We start from the raw sequence: 19,858 nt of genomic DNA, 5'->3' as shown, positions 1-19,858 counted from the left end.
AGAGCCCCTGATTTTCCATTTGTTAATCACAGTTTGAATGCTGCTGACTGGCATTATCAATTCCTTGGATATCTTATTGTATCCCTTTCCTGTGTTATACAGTTCAACTACCTTTTCCCGTAGATCGGTTGACAATTCTTTTGGTTTCCCCATGACTCACAATCCAGAAACGTCTTTGGCTGGAGGAAAGATGCAAGAGTCTGTCTGGATCCCAGAAACTCACTCAGCTTTTATGCACATGCACTGATTACAAGCAAACAGGTCACTGGTGAGGATGTTACCTTTAGTAGCCATTCAAACCCATTTGTGTCAAATTCTAAGCATGTTATCAGGCCAAAATCACCAGGGTATGTGAACTTTTAATCAGGGTCATTTGGATGTTTTTGGTTGTCATTAAGATTTAAAAAGAGAAAACACAGTAGTTTAACAATAAATTGCTTCACCCAACCAATAACCATGAGTGGAGAAAAAGTTTTTTTGCTATCATTTGTATTCTCTGAAACAAGGCCAAGAAAGCAAAAAATGTGTCGGGGTATGTAAACTTTTGAGCACAACTGTACACAGATATCTAGCAAGTGTCGTCAGTGTATCAGTGTAAATCAACAACTAGGTATTTGTCTGCATAAAAAACCTACAGAATTATCTAACAGGCTTATTCAATGTAATCTATTTGGTTGACCATCAGTTCATCAAAGCTTTGTCTCATTACAAACACATTTGCAGTTGCAGCTCTCCTCTCATAATGCTGTCAGCTCTGCTGTAGAGCTGTGCTTGATTACAACTAACACTGCTTCAGCTTCCATTTGATAGGCAGCCAGTGTGTGAAAAGGGGCAGTATGAAGCACTATAAAAGGACAACTTCAGCAGCAGATGTGTTTGTAATGGGACAAAGCCCAGCTCTGCTGTACTATGTTAGCAATTATCAGGCACAGCTCTACAGTGAGATCAGGAAAGCAGACTATCAGTCATTATATATCACACTGATAGCCCTCCCTTTCATGTAAAGTAACCTCTGGAGGCAGTTTCTCAGGGAGATTTGTGTTTGGCCCATAGATTTTAACAGCTCATTTACATAAAAGAAAAATGTGGATTTCTCTGGAATAAGACATTGAATCACAGATATCAAGGTATTCTTTTATTCAACTTTCTATGACCTACATGTCCATATAGACAGCTTAGGAGTGTTGATCCTACTGACAGATTCCCTTTAATATATGTTGACAACACAATCTTTACATATAGCACTTTAGAATAAATTATGTAGCTGAACTATGCAGGTTCCAATATTGCTTTCCCAACAGCAACCAGTACATATATATAAATAGGAGACAAAAAAGACACAATCTACAAAGTTAGAACTAAAACAATAAAGCAAATTATACAAAAGTTGTACGATTTCTCACATATTTAAACTGAACAACAGCTCTACTTTAAAATTGAGACAATTTACCTGGAAATAAATTACAATTTACATCAATTTAGTTTTCTATATTTTGGTGTTTTTAAATAGAAATCTACAACCTTAGGAGTGGTAGTAGCAGCAGGTACTATTGACCTGAACCCATGTACAGTACGTCTAACCAGCATTGAACTGTGAGCAGATGGCAATGGGATTACACAGGTAATTATTTAATGCTGAGACAAAAACAGCCTAGTAATCCTCGTGCTACCCTCGTGCTACCCTCCTACTAGACGTGTGCTGTCCACCATTCTAACCAGACGAGGTATGCGATCTGCCTGAATGCACCAAACACTGTGAACAGGGAAGACTTCTCTTCTCATACCACAATCACAACTTTTTTCAGAACGTCACACTCTGCAAAGAATGTTGTATTATGGGTGAAGTAAAAAAGGTAAGTGCACATTGATTCATATATAAGATATGTACAGTGGTGCTTGAAAGTTTGTGAACCCTCAAGAATTTTCTATATTTCTGCGTGTAGCTGTCTGTCACATTTTATGCAGAAGTATTGAATATTCTAAGGGTTCACAAACTTCAAAGCACCACTGCAGCTGAATACTGACTATATTATTGGCTTGATTCTGGTTGTCATATTGTTTAAATCCACATTGATGAATAATCAATAATTATTATTACTGGCAGATACAGATAATATAAACCACAGTTTATTGTGAAGTATGTGATTTGATCTTTGACCTCTAATTGTTATTTATGTATTTATTTATTTTACTCACTTATATAACACCATTAATTCTACAGCGCTTTACAGACATTATGGGCACTGTCCCCATTGGGGCTCACAATCTAGATTCCCTATCAGTATGTCTTTGGAGTGCGGGAGGAAACCGGAGAACCCGGAGGAAACCCACACAAACACGGGGAGAACATACAAACTCCTTGCAGATGTTGTCCTTGGTGGGATTTGAACCCAGGGCTCCAGCACTGCTGTTATTTGGGGATTAAATCGGTATTCTTAAATTTGAAAGTTATCCTCTATCCATGGGGTAGGGGTAAACATCCCAATAACTGGGACCACTGGAGATAGCTGAGCACTGCTCTTCGGCACTTCTAGTGGAGTGGCAGTGTGCATGATTGATTCCCAATTCACATGGGGCTCTGAAAAATCCCTATTGTTTCAATTGGTGGGGGTCCCAACTATTGGACTACAGCGATCGTGAAGTTATCCCGTAACTAATGGATAGGATAACTTTCAAACTTGAGAATATTCCTTTAATCCTCAAATAGTTATGGATCAATACACACACCAGTTCATGGGATCATGTGGGACAGAGTGTTTGGATCTCCAGTGATTTAGGAAAGACACCAGTATCGTCCAGTATATGATTGCTCAATAAATGTGCTATGTGGGGACTATAGGACAGGTCACACTGTATGCCATTTCCAGCATTAGTAAATGAGGCACAAAAGTAATTCCACTCCCTGAAGTGGGTTAAAATAATTAAACCAGAAAAACTAGAGCTAGGGATGGAGCGGTCTGGTTTATAGGTGAGCTGGGGAAGGAGCGACTTGATGGGGGTAATGTTGTGTAACATTGGAGATTTCATGAAGAAGTGATAAGTCATTTACGAGACCTGGAAAGTGACGTCTTGACACCTACTTAGGAATTAGTAGTATACAATAATTAAGGTGATGTTAATCCTGGGGGAATTCTGTTGGGATTATGCTTACATCACATTTCTAATTAACTAGAGACGTACTACAAGAGGTAATACTGATGTCTTCAGTGGAAGAAAGGCTTTCATGCCCCCTTTAAGTGATACACAGAGACGAAAACTAATCTATTGGATTTTCGAATTAAATGGATCTATGAAAATGATTTATTGTTTCAATCACATTTTTATGTATACAATGTGCAGCAGCTCACCGGGCATTACATGGGCACATGGCTGGTTTCAGGGCCAGGATTAATGTGAAAGGGAAGCGAGGCCAGCATCCGGATCATTATAATATCATTCATGCTTTATTTCTTCATGTTAAAATTACCGAATGGATCGATTCCACAAACATGAAGCACAGCCTGGAAAGTATGAATTAGATTCCAGGACAGAAAAAGAGAACCATAGGCTAGTATTAATTATGAATTTATTAAGTACAACAAAATATTATATTTCAAAAAGGAATGCCTCACAGGGTACACAGCATAGCAGGCACTGTATTATATGAGAAGAGGAAAAAACAAGTGGAAAGATAAACCAATACCACCATAGTATTAACTCGCTAGGATTGGTGCATAATCAATAGTACATAGGGCGGTTACCCTTATTCATTAATAAATAAAGGTGTCAATACCTTGTTAGCTAGAACCACTGCTGCCCAAGACGTGTCAGGCGCTGTGTCCCTGCACCCCGACCCGCGTTTCGCCCAGCTGCTTCAGGGGTCTGACTGCACTATGTATTATTGATTATGCACCTAGCAAGTTAATACTATGGAGGAATTGGTTTATTTTTCCACTTGGTTTCTCCTCTCCTCATATAATACCATGCTTACTAGTCTATTTCTATTGGGCAGCATGGTGGCTCAGTGGTCAGTGGTTAGCACTGCAGCCTTGCCGTGCTGGGGTCCTGGGATCAGATCCCACCCACGACAACATCTGAGGACTTTGTATGTTCTCCTCGTGTTTGCATGGGTTTCCTCTGGGTTCTCTGGTTTCCTCCCACACTGCAAAGACATACTGATAGGGAATGTAGATTGTGAGCCCCAATGGGGACAGTGCCCATATTGTCTGAATTGTAAAGCACTGCGGAATATGTTGGTGTTATATAAAGAAGAAGAATATTCTACTCCAGGCATTTGCTGTGTCCCCTGTGAGGCATTATTTTTTGAATTTGAATATTTTGTTGCACTTAATAAATTAATATTTAATGAACTAGCCTGCTGTTCTCTTCTTTTGTCCTGGAATCGAATTTATCATTTCCAGGCTTTGTTTGTTTCATGTTATATTAAAGAGCCGTGTATTACTTGATATTTAAGGACTTTGTTTAACCCCTCAGTAACTAGGCCACATTTTTCAAATCTGACGTGTCCATTTATGTGACAATAACTCTGGATTGTTTCAAGATATCTCAGTGATTTTGAGATTGTTTTTTTGTGACACATTCTAATGGGTTTTTTTTGTGACAAATTATATTTTATGATAATGGTAAATTTATGTTGATATGTTTTGCGTTTATTTCTAAAAATTATCCGAAATTTGACAAACATTTGTAAAAATTAGCAATTTTCAAACCTTGAATGATTATCCCTTTAAGACTATCAGTATTTGGTCAGTATTCGGTCAGTATTTTATCTCAGGCGTGGGAGCCAAAACCAGGAGTGGGTGATAAATGCAGAATTGGTGACTTGTTTCTATTAGGGTATGTGCACACGATCTGGACAAGCAGGGTAATGGACGCAGTCTGGTATACTTTATGCTGCGTCCAAAGCGCTGCGTTCTATTGAATGCAGATAAATCCACGTATGTTCATTGAACCGTGCTGATTCACCGCATTCAATACATTGTACTGATCAGATTTCTCTTGCGGAAACTAGCGACTCCACAAGAGACATTGACACGGTGCGGTCTGGAAAGACGCGCCGCATGTCCCTGTCCCAGGGTGACCCGCAGACACAGATTTCTAGAAATCCCATCCACTATGCTGTAACATCTGGACGCTGCGGGTTTGACGCTGCATAAGAACGTAGCATCAAACCCGCAGCGGCTCATGATCGTGTGCACATACCCTAATATTTTTCTCTGATTGCTTTTAGCTTACAAATACTGAGTGGCATGACAGGATGAAAAATGTTATCTTTGCCACCTAAATGTTGCTACCTTTTGAACAGGTCACTATAGCCAGAGATCGATATTTGGCCTTGACTTGCCATGGATGATTGTGTCAGGACCACGCAATCATGATCTCACGATGCCCATAGGGGTAAAGCGGGAGCCCCCACACTGTTAACTATCCAGACGCCGTAGTCACTATTGACAGCAGCATCTAAGGGGTTAAACTGCCATGGTCGGTGACAACATCAATCGTCACTGATGCAGCAGGGTGTCAGCTATAGTGTACAGCTGATAACTGCTGCATTTCCACCCGTCAGAGGATGCTATATATATATATATATATATATATATATATATATATACACACACATATATTAATATATATTACAAAGCCTCACACCATTCACAATAGGTGATGGACGCAGCTGCCCTCCGGCACAAATCACAGAGCACTCCCGGAACACTTTCCTATAGAGGATAGTAAGTCATCACCGGACACAACTTTCCTTTAGTCTATGTGGCAGCTGTAAAGTAAATCTCTGAACTGTTGTTTTCATAGTAGATGAGCAGTAAAAGCAATATAGCTGCCCCCATAATTATGAAAAACAGATTATCAATTTATGATAAAATAAATATGTTGCAGTATCTTAATAATAAAATATCTAAACCATATGTCCCTTAAGGTCGTGTTCACATACAATACTGAATAACAAATCAATTGCAGAGGCAAAAGGGCAATACAATTACATCAAAGCTTGAGTTAGAAGTTCACCTTTATTTCTATTCCAACCATTTCATCTTTGGTTTATGTTTCTAGAGTTTGTTGTCCCTTGCAGAAGAATTAAGAAAAGTAGAAGATCTGGAAGACAATGTGATTAAAATAATATTACTAGGGTTAGACAATGCTGGCAAGACAACCATCTTGACGCGACTTGCTTTGGAGGAAGTCAGCAATATAACTCCAACACAGGTATGTACATGGTATTATTTGGAATATGTGACATTGGTGACATATAGTTAGGATATGCTATATGCTACGAATATCCATTTCGTGAGGGTTTCTATTACCCCTGCTGAATATTAGGGCTATTTATGGGTAGGGTAGAAGAGCTGGCAGCTTTATCTATATGTGCCCAGAATAACTGATCTCACTAAAAATGTCATTAACATTTCTGGCTATACAAAGTTAGCAAAAAGCACCATAAACATAAGACCCCCAAAAAAATGCTGTACAGCTGTATATTACAACCGGCATCTTGTGGCTATGACCCGATCTGTTATTGAAACCCTCAGACGCTACAGTCAGTAGTAACCACAGCACATAAGTGGTTACACACTTCCTCTGTCACCTCATCAGCACGAACATGACCTGCTGGTGGTTTCAATGGCAGCTAGAAGCCCCCAGAAGACCCCATGTCTGTCGTGTGTGAGAGTATATAAGAACCTGCCAGTGGAGGCCCAGTCAGTAATACACTATAGAATACAGAAGTATTGCAGTGATTCACACCAGTAATCAAATGAATTTATGGCCATATACCTTAGTGGGACTAAAAAAATGTAAAAAAAAAAAAAGTTTATGATATAAATAAAAAAATAAAATAAGTAAAATAAAAAAAAACACAAATTGGTATTGAAATAACCAGAATGATCTGTGCTTTAAAATGTAAACCTTCTTTATATCGCAAAATGAAAATAAATTACAAAATTGTGGGTTCTTTCAGCCCCTCTCTCCTACCCTCATTACTATAAAAAAAAGAATAAAAGTCAATAAATAATATCTATAAACTACAACTCCTTCAGCAAAATACAAGATTCCATCAAAAGTAGTAAGAAAATACAGTTTTCAGAATGTAAGGACACAAAAATAAAATATATTTTAAAGGGAACCTGTCAACATGAAAATGCCGTCCAATCTGCAGGCACCATGTTATAGAGCCGGGGGAGTGGATGAGATTGATACATAGTTTTGTGAGAAAATATTCAGTATAATCTGTGTATCAATCTTTTAATCCTCTGCTCTTTCTGGGATTTTCAGTCCAGTGGACGATCCTGTCAATAACTGACAGCTATCTCTGTATGCACTATTAGGCCACGGCCCCACTATCAGTATTTGGTCAGTATCCGGTCAGTAATTTTTCTCAGGAGTGGGAGACAAAACCAGGAGTGGGTGATAAATGCAGAATTGGTGACTTGTTTCTATTATACCTTTTCTCTGATTGTTCCTCACCTGGTTTTGGCTCCCACTCCTGAGAAAAAATACTGACCAAATACTAACCAAATACTGATAGTGTGGCCGTGGCCTTATGCATAGAAAGATGTCAGTCACTGATGGGACTAAGAACCCCAGAAAGAGCAGAGGATTCGGTCATTAAATAACAGATTATACTGAATTTTTTGTCACAAAACTACAAGTGCATCTCACTAAGTTAGAATATCTTCAAAAAGTAATTTTTTTTCAGTTCTTCAATACAAAAAGTGAAACTCATGTATTATATAGAGTCATTACAGAGTGATCTATTTCAAGTGTTTATTTCTGTTAATATTGATGATTACAGCCAATGAAAACACAAGCGTCATTATCTCAGTAAATTAGAATACTTTATAACAACAGCTTGAAAATATGATTTTAAAATCCGAAATTTTGGCCTACTAAAATGTATGTTCAGTAATTGCACTCAATACTTGGTCGGGGCTCCTTTTGCATCAATTACTGCATCAATGCGGCATGGCATGGAGGCGATCAGCCTGTGGCACTGCTGATGTGTTATGGAAGCCAGGTTGCTTTGATAGCAGCCTTCAGCTCGTCTGCATTGTTGGGTCTGGTGTCTCATCTTCTCTATGGGGTTAAGGTCAGGCGAGTTTGCTGGCCAATCAAGCACAGTGATACTGTTGTTTTTACACCAGTTATTGGTATTTTTGGCAGTGTGGACAGGTGCCAAGTCCTGCTGGAGAATGAAATTTCCATCTCTAAAAAGCTTGTCGGCAGAGGGAAGAATGAAGTGCTCTAAAATTTCCTGGTAGACGGCTGCGCTGACTTTGGTCTTGATAAAACACAGTGGACCTACACCAGCAGATGACATGGCTCCCCAAACCATCACTGATTGTGGAAACTTCACACTAGACCTCAAGCAGCTTGGATTGTGTGCCTCTCCACTCTTCCTCCAGACTCTGGAACCTTGATTTCCAAATGAAAATTGGAAATCTGGGACCTTGTGGAGTGTGTCAATGACTGCCTTCTGGACATCTGTCAAATGAGCAGTCTTCCCCATGATTGTGAAACCTACTGAAACAGACTAAGGGACCTTTTTTAAAAGCTTAGGAAGCTTTTGCAAGTGTTTTTTGGTAATTATTTTAATTTACTGAGATAATGACGTTTTAATTGGCTGTAAGCCATAATCATCAACATTGACAGAAATAAACACTTGAAATAGATCACTCTGTTTGTAATGACTCTATATAATATGAGTTTCACTTTTTGTATTGAAGAACTAAAATAAATTCACTTTTTGATGATATTCTAATTTACTGAGATGCACCTGTATATATCATTCTGCATAACATGCTGTATAATATGGTGCCTGCACATTGAACTGCATTTTTCTGGTGATGGGTATCTTTTAAATGAGCAATAGTAGCACACCCCCAAAAAAAGCTCATCCACATGTATCATACTGTATTGTACTTGTATTGTATTTGCTGTAATAAATCTATAATGTTTGAAACTATCCTTAGGCCACGTTCACACGTTCAGTATTTGGTCAGTATTTTACATCAGTATTTGTAAGCCAAAACCAGGAGAGGAGCAATCAGAGGAAAAGTATAATAGAAACACCTCACCACTTCTGTATTATCACCCACTCCTGGTTTTGCCTTACAAATACTGAGGTAAAATACTGACCAAATACTGAATGTGTGAACGTGGCTTTAGTATACTGAGTGAAAATAGTACTTTCAAGTTTACCTAAAATTGTTCCCTTCTTTGTTGTGAAGGGCTTTAATATAAAAAGTGTCCAATCTCAAAGTTTGAAGCTGTCAGTCTGGGATATTGGAGGTCAAAGAACAATTCGTACCCACTGGAAGAAATACCTCGGAAACACAGATTTACTGGTGAGAACAAGATAAAATGAAATAAGTGCTATGCCAGTTAACCCAACCCCGCCATTCACCATAAATCCACAGCATTGGGGCGGGTATTTCTACTCTCATCCCAGTAGATACAAGCTTGAGATACTCCATGACATGTTGGAACCTCACACATGCCATTAGCACTCTAGTCCCAGGAGTGGGGCGTCCGTTCTATTGGTATGATTGCATGAAACGCATGTTGGGGGGTTCTCCTTTGTGACCAGATCTCTTCATTCATTATGGGTAAGGAATCATGCTGAGATCATTATACTTCATTTACTGAATGTTTCTGAAACAAATGTTGCTTAGAAATGGGCCTATAATTGGGGAACAATCGTCTCTAGGATACTCGTTTTTGACTATTGAGCAGTCTACATAGGCCAGCAATCACACCACCAACAAGCAAAAGGCTTATTTGTTGGATGTACACAGGCGAAAGTATTAGCAATCATTTTGTATGCATCGAAATGTGGTCTGCTTGTCTAAACAGGGCCAATAAAACCGCCAATGAGCCTGCGTGTAGCCACTCGTCAGTCATTTAACAGCCAAGGATGATTCGTGTGAACCCAACATTAGTTGTTAGAGCTGACTGGACACTACTTATATGTGCAGTATAATATTTTTCCATTTTTTTTAAAACACTACATGGACAAATATATTGGGACACTAACCTATTACCCCTGCAGAGGCTCTTATGACATCCCATTCTAGGTATTAATACAATCTGACTAAACAAAAATAAGACTAAGATAAAACTTAACCTTTATTATAATAATAAGTTTAACATACCAAAAATAGCAAACTATGCTACCTTAATATGATCTATTAATTTCTATCCTTTCTTAAAGAAAATCTGTCATCTGTTTTTTCTACCCCATCTGACAGTAGCATGATATAGGGCAGACACCCTAATACCAGTATCACTTACTATGCTGCTTGCTGAAGTTTTATTAAAATCATTGCTGTAGATTTAGCAGTTATCTGAATGCTGAGCTCTGTATGACCTCATCCATATCCCTGATTAGCCGCTTTCTGTGTACACTGTGCATAGACAGAAAGCTACCAATCAGGGGTGAGGGCGGGATTATACAGAGATCATGAATATGGAGGATAACATGGCAGCAGGTTTACTTATCCTCCTGATAATTAGATGATAAAACAGTGATTTTATAAAAAGTACTCTAAGTAGTCAAGTAAGTGACACATCGTTGGAATCAGGGTCTCTTCCTCTACATGATGGAGCTCTCAGATTAGGTAGCAGAGGCCTGGCGACAGATTCCCTTTAATGACACTAGAGACCATACAATTATATACAGTGGGGGGAAAAAGTATTTAGTCAGTCACCAATTGTGCAAGTACTCCCACTTAAAAAGATGAGAGACCTGTAATTGACATCATAGGTAAACCTCAACTATGAGAGACAAAATGAGAAAACAAATCCTGAAAATCACATTGTCTGATTTGCAAAGAATTTTTTTTTCAAATTTTGGTGGAAAATAAGTATTTGGTCAATTACAAAAGTTCATCTCAATACTTTGTTATATATCCTTTGTTGGCAATGACAGAGGTCAAACGTTTTCTGTAAGTCTTCACAAGGTTGGCACACACTGTTGCTGGTATGTTGGCCCATTCCTCCATGCAGATCTCCTCTAGAGCAGTGATGTTTTGGGGCTGTCCTTGGGCAACATGGACTTTCAACTCTCTCCAAAGGTTTTCTATAGGGTTTAGATCTGGAGACTGGCTAGGCCACTACAGGACCTTGAAAGGCTTCTTACAAAGCCACTCCTTCATTGCCCTGGCGGTGTGCATGGGATCACTGTCATGCTGAAAGACCCAGCCACGTTTCATCTTCAATGTACTTGCTGATGGAAGGTTTGCACTCAAAATCTCACGATACATGGCCCAATTCATTCTTTCATGTACAGTACAGACCAAAAGTTTGGACACACTTTCTCATTTAAAGATTTTTCAGTATTTTCATGACTATGAAAATTGTACATTCACACTGAAGGCATCAAAACTATGAATTAACACATGTGGAATTATATACTTAACAAAAAAGTTTGAAACAGCTGAAAATATGTCTTATATTCTAGGTTCTTCAAAGTAGCCAACTTTTCCTTTGATGACTGCTTTGCACACTTTTGGCATTCTCTTGATGAGCTTCAAGAGGTAGTCACCGGAAATGGTTTTCACTTCACAGGTGTGCCCTGTCAGGTTTAATAAGTGGGATTTCTTGCCTTATAAATGGGGTTGGGACCATCAGTTGTGTTGTGCAGAACTCTGGTGGATACACAGCAGATAGTCCTACTGAATAGACTGTTTGAATTTGTATTATGGCTAGAAAAAAGCAGCTAAGTAAAGAAAAACGAGTGGCCATCATTACTTTAAGAAATGAAGGTCAGTCAGTCCGAAAAATTGGGAAAACTTTGAAAGTGTCCCCAAGTGCAGTTGCAAAAGCCATCAAACGCTACAAAGAAACTGGCTCACATGAGGTCTGCCCCAGGAAAGGTAGACCAAGTGTCACCTCTGCTTCTGAGGATAAGTTTATCCGAGTCACCAGCCTCAGAAATCGCAGGTTAACAGCAGCTCAGATTAGAGACCAGGTCAATGCAACACAGAGTTCTAGCAGCTGACACATCTCTTCAACAACTGTTAAGAGGAGACTTTGTGCAGCAGGCCTTCATGGTAAAATAGCTGCTAGGAAACCACTGCTAAGGACAGGCAACAAGCAGAAGAGACTTGTTTGGGTTAAAGAACACAAGGAATGGACATTAGACCAGTGGAAATCTGTGCTTTGGTCTGATGAGTCCAAATTTGAGATCTTTGGTTCCAATCACCGTGTCTTTGTGCGACGCAGAAAAGGTGAACGGATGGACTCTACATGCCTGGTTCCCACCGTGAAGCATGGAGGAGGAGGTGTGATGGTGTGGGGGTGCTTTGCTGGTGACACTGTTGGGGATTTATTCAAAATTGAAGGCATACTGAAACAGCATGGCTACTACAGCATCTTGCAATAGCATGCTATTCCATCCGGTTTGCGTTTAGTTGGACCATCATTTATTTTTCAACAGGACAATGACCCCAAACACACCTCCAGGCTGTGTAGGGGCTATTTGACCAAGAAGGAGAGTGATGGGGTGCTACGCCAGATGACCTGGCCTCCACAGTCACCAGACCTGAATCCAATCGAGATGGTTTGGGGTGAGCTGGACCGCAGAGTGAAGGCAAAAGGGCCAACAAGTGCTAAGCATCTCTGGGAACGCCTTCAAGATTGTTGGAAGACCATTTCCGGTGACTACCTCTTGAAGCTCATCAAGAGAATGCCAAGAGTGTGCAAAGCAGTCATCAAAGCAAAAGGTGGCTACTTTGAACAACCTAGAATATAAGACATATTTTCAGTTGTTTCACACTTTTTTGTTAAGTATATAATTCCACATGTGTTAATTCATAGTTTTGATGCCTTCGGTGTGAATGTACAATTTTCATAGTCATGAAAATACAGAAAAATCTTTAAATGAGGTGTGTCCAAACTTTTGGTCTGTACTGTACACAGATCAGTCGTCCTGGTCTCTTGGCAGAGAAACAGCCTCAAAGCATGATGTTGCCACCCCCATGCTTCACAGTAGGTATGGTGTTCTTTGGATGCAACTCAGCATTCTTTCTCCTTTAAACACGACGAGTTGTGTTTATACCTAACAGTTCTACTTTGGTTTCATCTGATCATATGACATTCTCCCAATACTCTTCTGGATCATCCAAATGCTCTCTAGCAAACTACAGACGGGCCCGGATATGTAATGGCTTAAGCAGGAGGACATGTCTGGCACTGCAGGATCTGAGTCCCTCTCGGCGTAATGTGTTACTGATGGTTGCCTGTGTAATGTTGGTCCCAGCTCTCTGCAGGTCATTCACTGGGTCCCCCCGTGTGGTTCTGGGATTTTTGCTCACTGTTCTTGAGATCATTTTGACCCCACGGGGTGAGATCTTGTGTGGAGCCCCAGATCGAGGGTGATTATCAGTGGTCTTGTATGTCTTCCATTTTCTAATTATTGCTCCCATAGTTGATTTCTTCACACCAAGCTGCTTGCCTATTGCAGATTCAGTCTTCCCAGCCTGGTGCAGGGCTACAATTTTGTTTCTGGTGTCCTTCAACAGCTCTTTGGTCTTCACCATAGTGGAGTTTGGAGTGTGACTGTTTGAGGTTGTGGACAGGTGTCTTTTATACTGATAACAAGTTCAAACAGGTGCCAGTACTACAGGTAATGAGTGGAGGACAGAGGAGCCTCTTAAAGAAGAAGTTACAGGTCTGTGAGAGCCAGAAATCTTGCTTGTTTGGAACTGACCAAATACTTATCTTCCACCAAAATGTGAAAAAAAAATTCTTTCCAAATCAGACAATGTGATTTTCAGGATTTGTTTTCTCATTTTGTCTCTCATAGTTGAGGTCTACCTGTGATGTCAATTACAGGTCTCTCTCATCTTTTTAAGTGGGAGAACTTGCACAATTGGTGGCTGACTAAATACTTTTTTTCCCCACTGTATCCTGTTCTAACTGGTGATAAAGGTACAGTACTGGTCAAAGGTTTGAATTCACTTGTTCATTAAATGGTTTTTCTTATTCTTATTGGAATTTGCACATTGTGGATTCAGACTGAAAGCACCAAAATCACGAGGGAACACAAATGGAAACAAGGAGTAAGGAAACACTTGTAAAACAAATCAGAATATGTGTTAAATATTAGACTCCTCAAAGTACCCCATTTTATTCTGACAGCTTTACGCACCCTTGACATTCTTTCAAGCAGCTTCATCAGGAGGTCATCTGCAATGGCTTTCCAGCAGTCTTGAAGTAGTTTCCAGAGGTGCTGAGCACTTATTGGCTGCTTTACCCTCACGCTGATCCCAAACCATCTCTATAAGGCCACGGCCCCACTATCAGTATTTGGTCAGTATTCGGTCGGTATTTTTTCTCAGGAGTGGGAGCCAAAACCAGGAGTGGGTGATAAATGCAGAATTGGCGACTTGTTTCTATTATACCTTTTCTCTGAGTGTTCCTCACCTGGTTTTGGCTCCCACTCCTGAGAAAAAAAAACTGACCAAATACTGATAGTGGGGCCGTGGCCTTAGTTAGAGGTAGGGTGATTGTGGCGGCCATGTCATCTGATGCAGCACTCCATCAATCACTTACTTAATCACACAGCCCTTATAGAACCTGGAAGTGTGTTTTGGGTCCTTGTCCTGTTGCAACACAAATGATGGTCTCATTGAGTCTCACTGATAGGACGTCAATTTGTTGTAGAATCGAGTAGACTGCTTCCATATTTGCCTTTAATAACCAGCAAAATGACCTTTATCTATTAACAACCCAATAATACAAAGAACACACACATCCAGATGTTGGCAAAACGAATGGGCACAGCTTTATTAACAATAACAAAACAATTGCTATGTAAACTTTTTTCGACCGTGTTTGAATCAAAAATAAAGCGGAGTCAATGCAAGAGGCAGTGAGCAAGTAACCACATCTGGGCCAAAACCCACCAGCTGTGACAAAAATGACCTTCCAAAAACAAAATACTAACAGTAAAACAGGGAGGGAGGGTGGTTGATGATCCACACGTTGAGGTAAGAGGGATGGGGGTACTCTTCTCACACTCTAACTTATACACCCCTTTATAACCCTCCCTCGCAAATTAGAGCCAATCAAAAGCCCTGCACATCCACACTTGTTAAGTTATTTATTTGCTACTTATTAACACCTTGTAGTCGCTGGCACCTTAAATAGTTGCTATAGTGACCACAAATTGCTATGCTGGGCAAACTTTAAATTTGGAATAAATCACCAGCAAAGCACCCTTACACCATCACGCCTCCCCCTCAATGCTTTACGGTGGGTACCACACATGTACAAACTATCCATTCACCTTTTCTGCTTCTCATAAAGACATTACGGTTGCTGTCAAAAAAATTTTTTGGAACTCATCAGACCACTGTACATATTTCCACTTTCTAATGGTTTCTAATACCCAGTTTTTGTGTTGCTTTGATCAAAGAAGTCTCTTCTTTTTTTGCAGCAATTCAATTCATAGAGTACAGCTTCTTGCAGTCTCCTCTGGACAGTTAATATTGAGATATGTCTGTTACTTGGTGCTGTGCATCATTTAACTCCTTACTGACATAGGATGTACCGGTATGTCGTATGCCAGGTACATGACTTTGATGCGGGCTCGCAACTCGAGTTCGCATTATCCCCGGCAGATGATGGCTGTGTTATTCAGCCATCATCTGCCTCTAAGAGCTGTAGGTGGAGCGGAGCTCTGCCCGCCGCTGTTAACCTGTTAAATTTCACTGTTAATGTCTGACAGCGGCATTTAGCATGCGTCGGCTGGGGGCACATCATTCTACGCATCCATCGTCCCACCGTTGACGTGATCACGTCATTACGATACTCCTGTGAAAACCAGTCCCATGGCTGGCGTTCATAGAATAGAATATGATGCTGTGGCATTGCTGTATATAGGACAAGGGATCAGATGATCACAGGTTGAAGTCTCCTAAGGAGACTAACAAAATACAGTGAAAAGTAAAAAAAAATGTTTTAAAAGATATGAAAAAAATCAAAAAATATATAAAAGTACAATAACCAAAATTAGAAATGAAAAAATACAAAAAATACACATATTTGGTATCGCTGAATTCGTAAAATTCCGATATATCAAAATATAAAATAAATTAATAAATTAAATAATTTTAATTAATCCGATCGGTAAACGGCGTATTGAGAAAAAAAATCAAAACGCCAGAACTGCAGGTTTTCGGCCACCGAAACAACACAAAAAAATACAATGGTTTGATTGCTTCTTATTTTCTCTACCTCAAAGTGATATCAATAAAAACATCGACTCGGGACGCAATAAACAAGCCCCTATACAGATCCATATCCCGGAAATTGAAAACATTACAGCTCTCGCAAAATGGCAACAGAAGCAAAAATTTTTTTTACAAATTTCTGAATTTTTTTTGATCACTTAAATAAAATAAAAATGATACATGTTTGGTATTTGCGTAATTATACTGACCAGGAGAATTGCCAGGTAATTTTTACCATAAAGTGAATGTTGTAAATAAAAAAAACTATTGGAGAATTGGACTTTTTTCGCTATTTCACCCACTTGGAATTTTTTTCCCACTTTCCACTACATCACATGAAAAAATGAATGATGTAATTCAAAAGTACAACTAGTCGCGCAAAAAACAAGCCCATCCACAGCTATATTGACGGAAAAATAAAAAAGTTATGGCTCTTGGAATAAAGGGAGGAAAAAACAAAAACACAAAAACGGAAAGTCGACCAGTCAGGAAGGGGTGAAAAGGGCTATCATCTTAGGTGGTGTTAATTCCGTTTTAGGCCAGTTTCACACGTTCGCATGTCTCCGGTACCGGAAAAAATGGTACCGGAGATATCCGTGTCCCGTGTGTTCGAGTGTGTCACACGTGTTGCAACCGTGTGCCGCATCAGGATCACGCGGACAGGCGCCTGGGAATCAGCGCTACAGGTAGCACTGTTCCCAAGTGCCGGGTGCTGAATACTGCCCTCATCATGGTTCCCTGCCGGCGCTGCGATCAGCACCAGCAGGGACTATGATGAGGGTATTAGCAGTCTGTTCCCAGTGTCCACCTGTGTAAAAATAAGAATAAAATAATAAAATCCTTATATTCACCTATCCGGAGATGCCCCCCATTGTAATCCATGCGACCGCTGCTGCCAAGGAGGCGGGGAGAATGAGCTGCTCTGGAACTGCGCTCAGTGAGTGACAGGACACCACTCCTGAGCTGCAGCTCCAGAGTTGCTCGTTCTCCCCGGCACCCCGGCATCAGCGGTCGAATGGATACAGCGGGGGACACTCAGGAGAGGTGAGTATATGGATTTTATTATTTTATTCTTATTTTTACACAGGTGGACACCGGAAACAGACTACTTCTACCCTCATCACTGTCCCTGCTGGTGCTGATCTCAGCACCAGCATGGATCCATGATGAGGGTAGTGTTCAGCACCAGTGTTTGGGAACAGCGCTAACTGTAGCGCTGATTCCAAGGTGCCGGTGCGTGTCACACGAATGACACACGGATGTCATCTGTGTGGAATGTTTTGCGGAGAGTTTATCCGTAAAAAAGCACACGGACACATAGTCCATCAAAACATACTGAGGTGTGCATAGACCCATTCAAATGACGTCTCCAGTATGTCTCTGGTACGTGTGGAAACTGTCACCACTCGTACCGGAGATACTGACATGTGAAAGAGCCCTTACTGAGGCGGGTAACCCTGATATTCTTATCCTCTGCAGGAGAGGTAATTCTACTTCATCCTGTCCTGAGCCAGTCCTCATGAAAGCCAGTTTGATTAGGGCAATATGCTGTATTGACTGGCCTTCCCGTCTTAAAATAATGAAGGACTGTTGTTTCTCTTTACTTAGTAATGTGATTCTTGCAATAATATGGCCTCAAACAGTTGTGGAATTAAGCAATGTGGCAAAATTTTAGACCACGTCCTTAAAGGGGTTGTCTGGTCCAAAATAATAAGCATGCAGTCACTCTGTGTGACTGCAGACTTATGAATCTCCCCAGTGCATGCACTGTATGCTGGTGGAGATTCACCGGTTTCTGAGCCAGGATCGGAAGGTGCGTATGTGCTATGCATGCAACAGCCAGACACTTGTTTTGAACAAGACCACGCCCACTAGTTGGTCATGCCCACTGGAAAGGTGCATCACTAAACGGGGCGTGGCCTCACTCTATACAAGTGTATTGAGCAAGGCCGCGCCCGATAGTCGGGCTCTGGCCGGGAGCATGCATAACGCATACATACCCGCCGGTCCCGGCTAAAAGCCGGCATAGTGCATGCACTGGAGAGATTCATAAGTCTGCAGACTTATCATTTTGGACCGGACAACCACTTTAACCACACCCATCCTTTCTAACGTACCCACATAAAGAAAATGTTATAAAATTATGGACAACTCCTTTAATGCTGTATTCACACTACTGCTCAGCCTTTCCATTGTCCCTTTCTATTAAAGGAACTGTGCAATGGAAAGCAGGCTGGTGTTAAATTTGTTGCAGCTGTTTCTTTCTTACCCAAAGTCAGATTACTGGATCACCAGCGAGGACAAATTGTGAACCTAGGTCCTCTAAGTCATGAGTGCTTGGAGAAGAGAATGCACATTGGTTGTGAGCATAAGCAATTCTATTTATTGCCCTGTAAGTAGTTTTCTTGTACCACTTACAAACAAAGTAACACTCTGTGCAAAGTTCCCATTGGAAATTTCACCAGCCGCCCCCTTGTCAGAAGTATGTCATGATAACTTTTAGTTATCATGCCTTTCCCAATATACTACCCATAACACACTGTTTCTCAGAACATTGCGTATGAGACAAGAAAATATTAGACCAAATATGAAACCTTGAACATTTTTTAACCCTTCTATATCAATTTCCCCATTTTGGAAATGCTATAACCTTCACCATTGGGTAGGTTGGTATCCACACATGGGCTTCTGTCTCATGGGTCTAGTACCCATTAGGGGGCTTCCTACTTGCTTCACCCATCCACCCTTAGTGCGGACACCCACAATCCACTGGTAGTGGTCATCAATCATCCGAGGCCTATTATACACCATGGATTCCTTACTGAAACTCTTCACACATACAGTACAGACCAAAAGTTTGGACACACCTTCTCATTTAAAGATTTTTCTGTATTTTCATGACTTTGAAAATTGTACATTCACACTGAAGGCATCAAAACTATGAATTAACACATGTGGAATTATATACTTAACAAAAAAGTGTGAAACAACTGAAAATATGTCTTATATTCTAGGTTCTTCAAAGTAGCCACCTTTTGCTTTGATGACTGCTTTGCACACTCTTGGCATTCTATTGATGAGCTTCAAGAGGTAGTCACCGGAAATGGTCTTCCAACAATCTTGAAGGAGTTCCCAGAGATGCTTAGCACTTGTTGGCCCTTTTGCCTTCACTCTGCGGTCCAGCTCTCCCCAAACCATCTCGATTGGGTTCAGGTCTGGTGACTGTGGAGGCCAGGTCATCTGGCGTAGCACCCCATCACTCTCCTTCTTGGTCAAATAGCCCTTACACAGCCTGGACATGTGTTTGGGGTCTTTGCCCTGTTGAAAAATAAATGATGGTCCAACTAAACGCAAACCGGATGGAATAGCATGCCGCTGCAAGATGCTGTGGTAGCCATGCTGGTTCAGTATGCCTTCAATTTCGAATAAATCTCCAACAGTGTCACCAGCAAAGCACGACCACACCATAACACCTCCTCCTCCATGCTTCACGGTGAGAACCAGGCATGTAGAGTCCATCCGTTCACCTTTTCTGCGTCGCACAAAGACACGGTGATTGGAACCAAAGATCTCAAATTTGGACTCATCAGACCAAAGCACACTGGTCTAAT

General features: G+C 40.6%; 1 protein-coding gene across 1 annotated transcript in view; it reads left to right on the top strand.

Moving 5' to 3' along the window:
* The first annotated feature begins 1,696 nt into the window (after window positions 1-1,696).
* LOC141167211 (ADP-ribosylation factor-like protein 3) overlaps window positions 1,697-19,858 on the top strand; it is an 89,283-nt gene continuing 71,121 nt past the window's right edge. Inside the window, exons 1-3 of the mRNA XM_073654659.1 lie at window positions 1,697-1,853; window positions 6,067-6,219; window positions 9,240-9,356. Of these exons, the coding sequence (XP_073510760.1) occupies window positions 1,836-1,853; window positions 6,067-6,219; window positions 9,240-9,356 (288 nt within the window). The 5' untranslated portion in view covers window positions 1,697-1,835. The remainder of the gene's footprint in view (window positions 1,854-6,066; window positions 6,220-9,239; window positions 9,357-19,858) is intronic.

This window comes from Phyllobates terribilis, unplaced genomic scaffold (genome assembly GCF_046119375.1).
Source record: "Phyllobates terribilis strain yellow unplaced genomic scaffold, ASM4611937v1 Scaffold_11__3_contigs__length_659146591, whole genome shotgun sequence".
Classification (NCBI taxonomy): domain Eukaryota; kingdom Metazoa; phylum Chordata; class Amphibia; order Anura; family Dendrobatidae; genus Phyllobates; species Phyllobates terribilis.
Note: the sequence above shows the minus strand (reverse complement) of the source record. Positions and strands in the feature narration are given on the sequence as shown.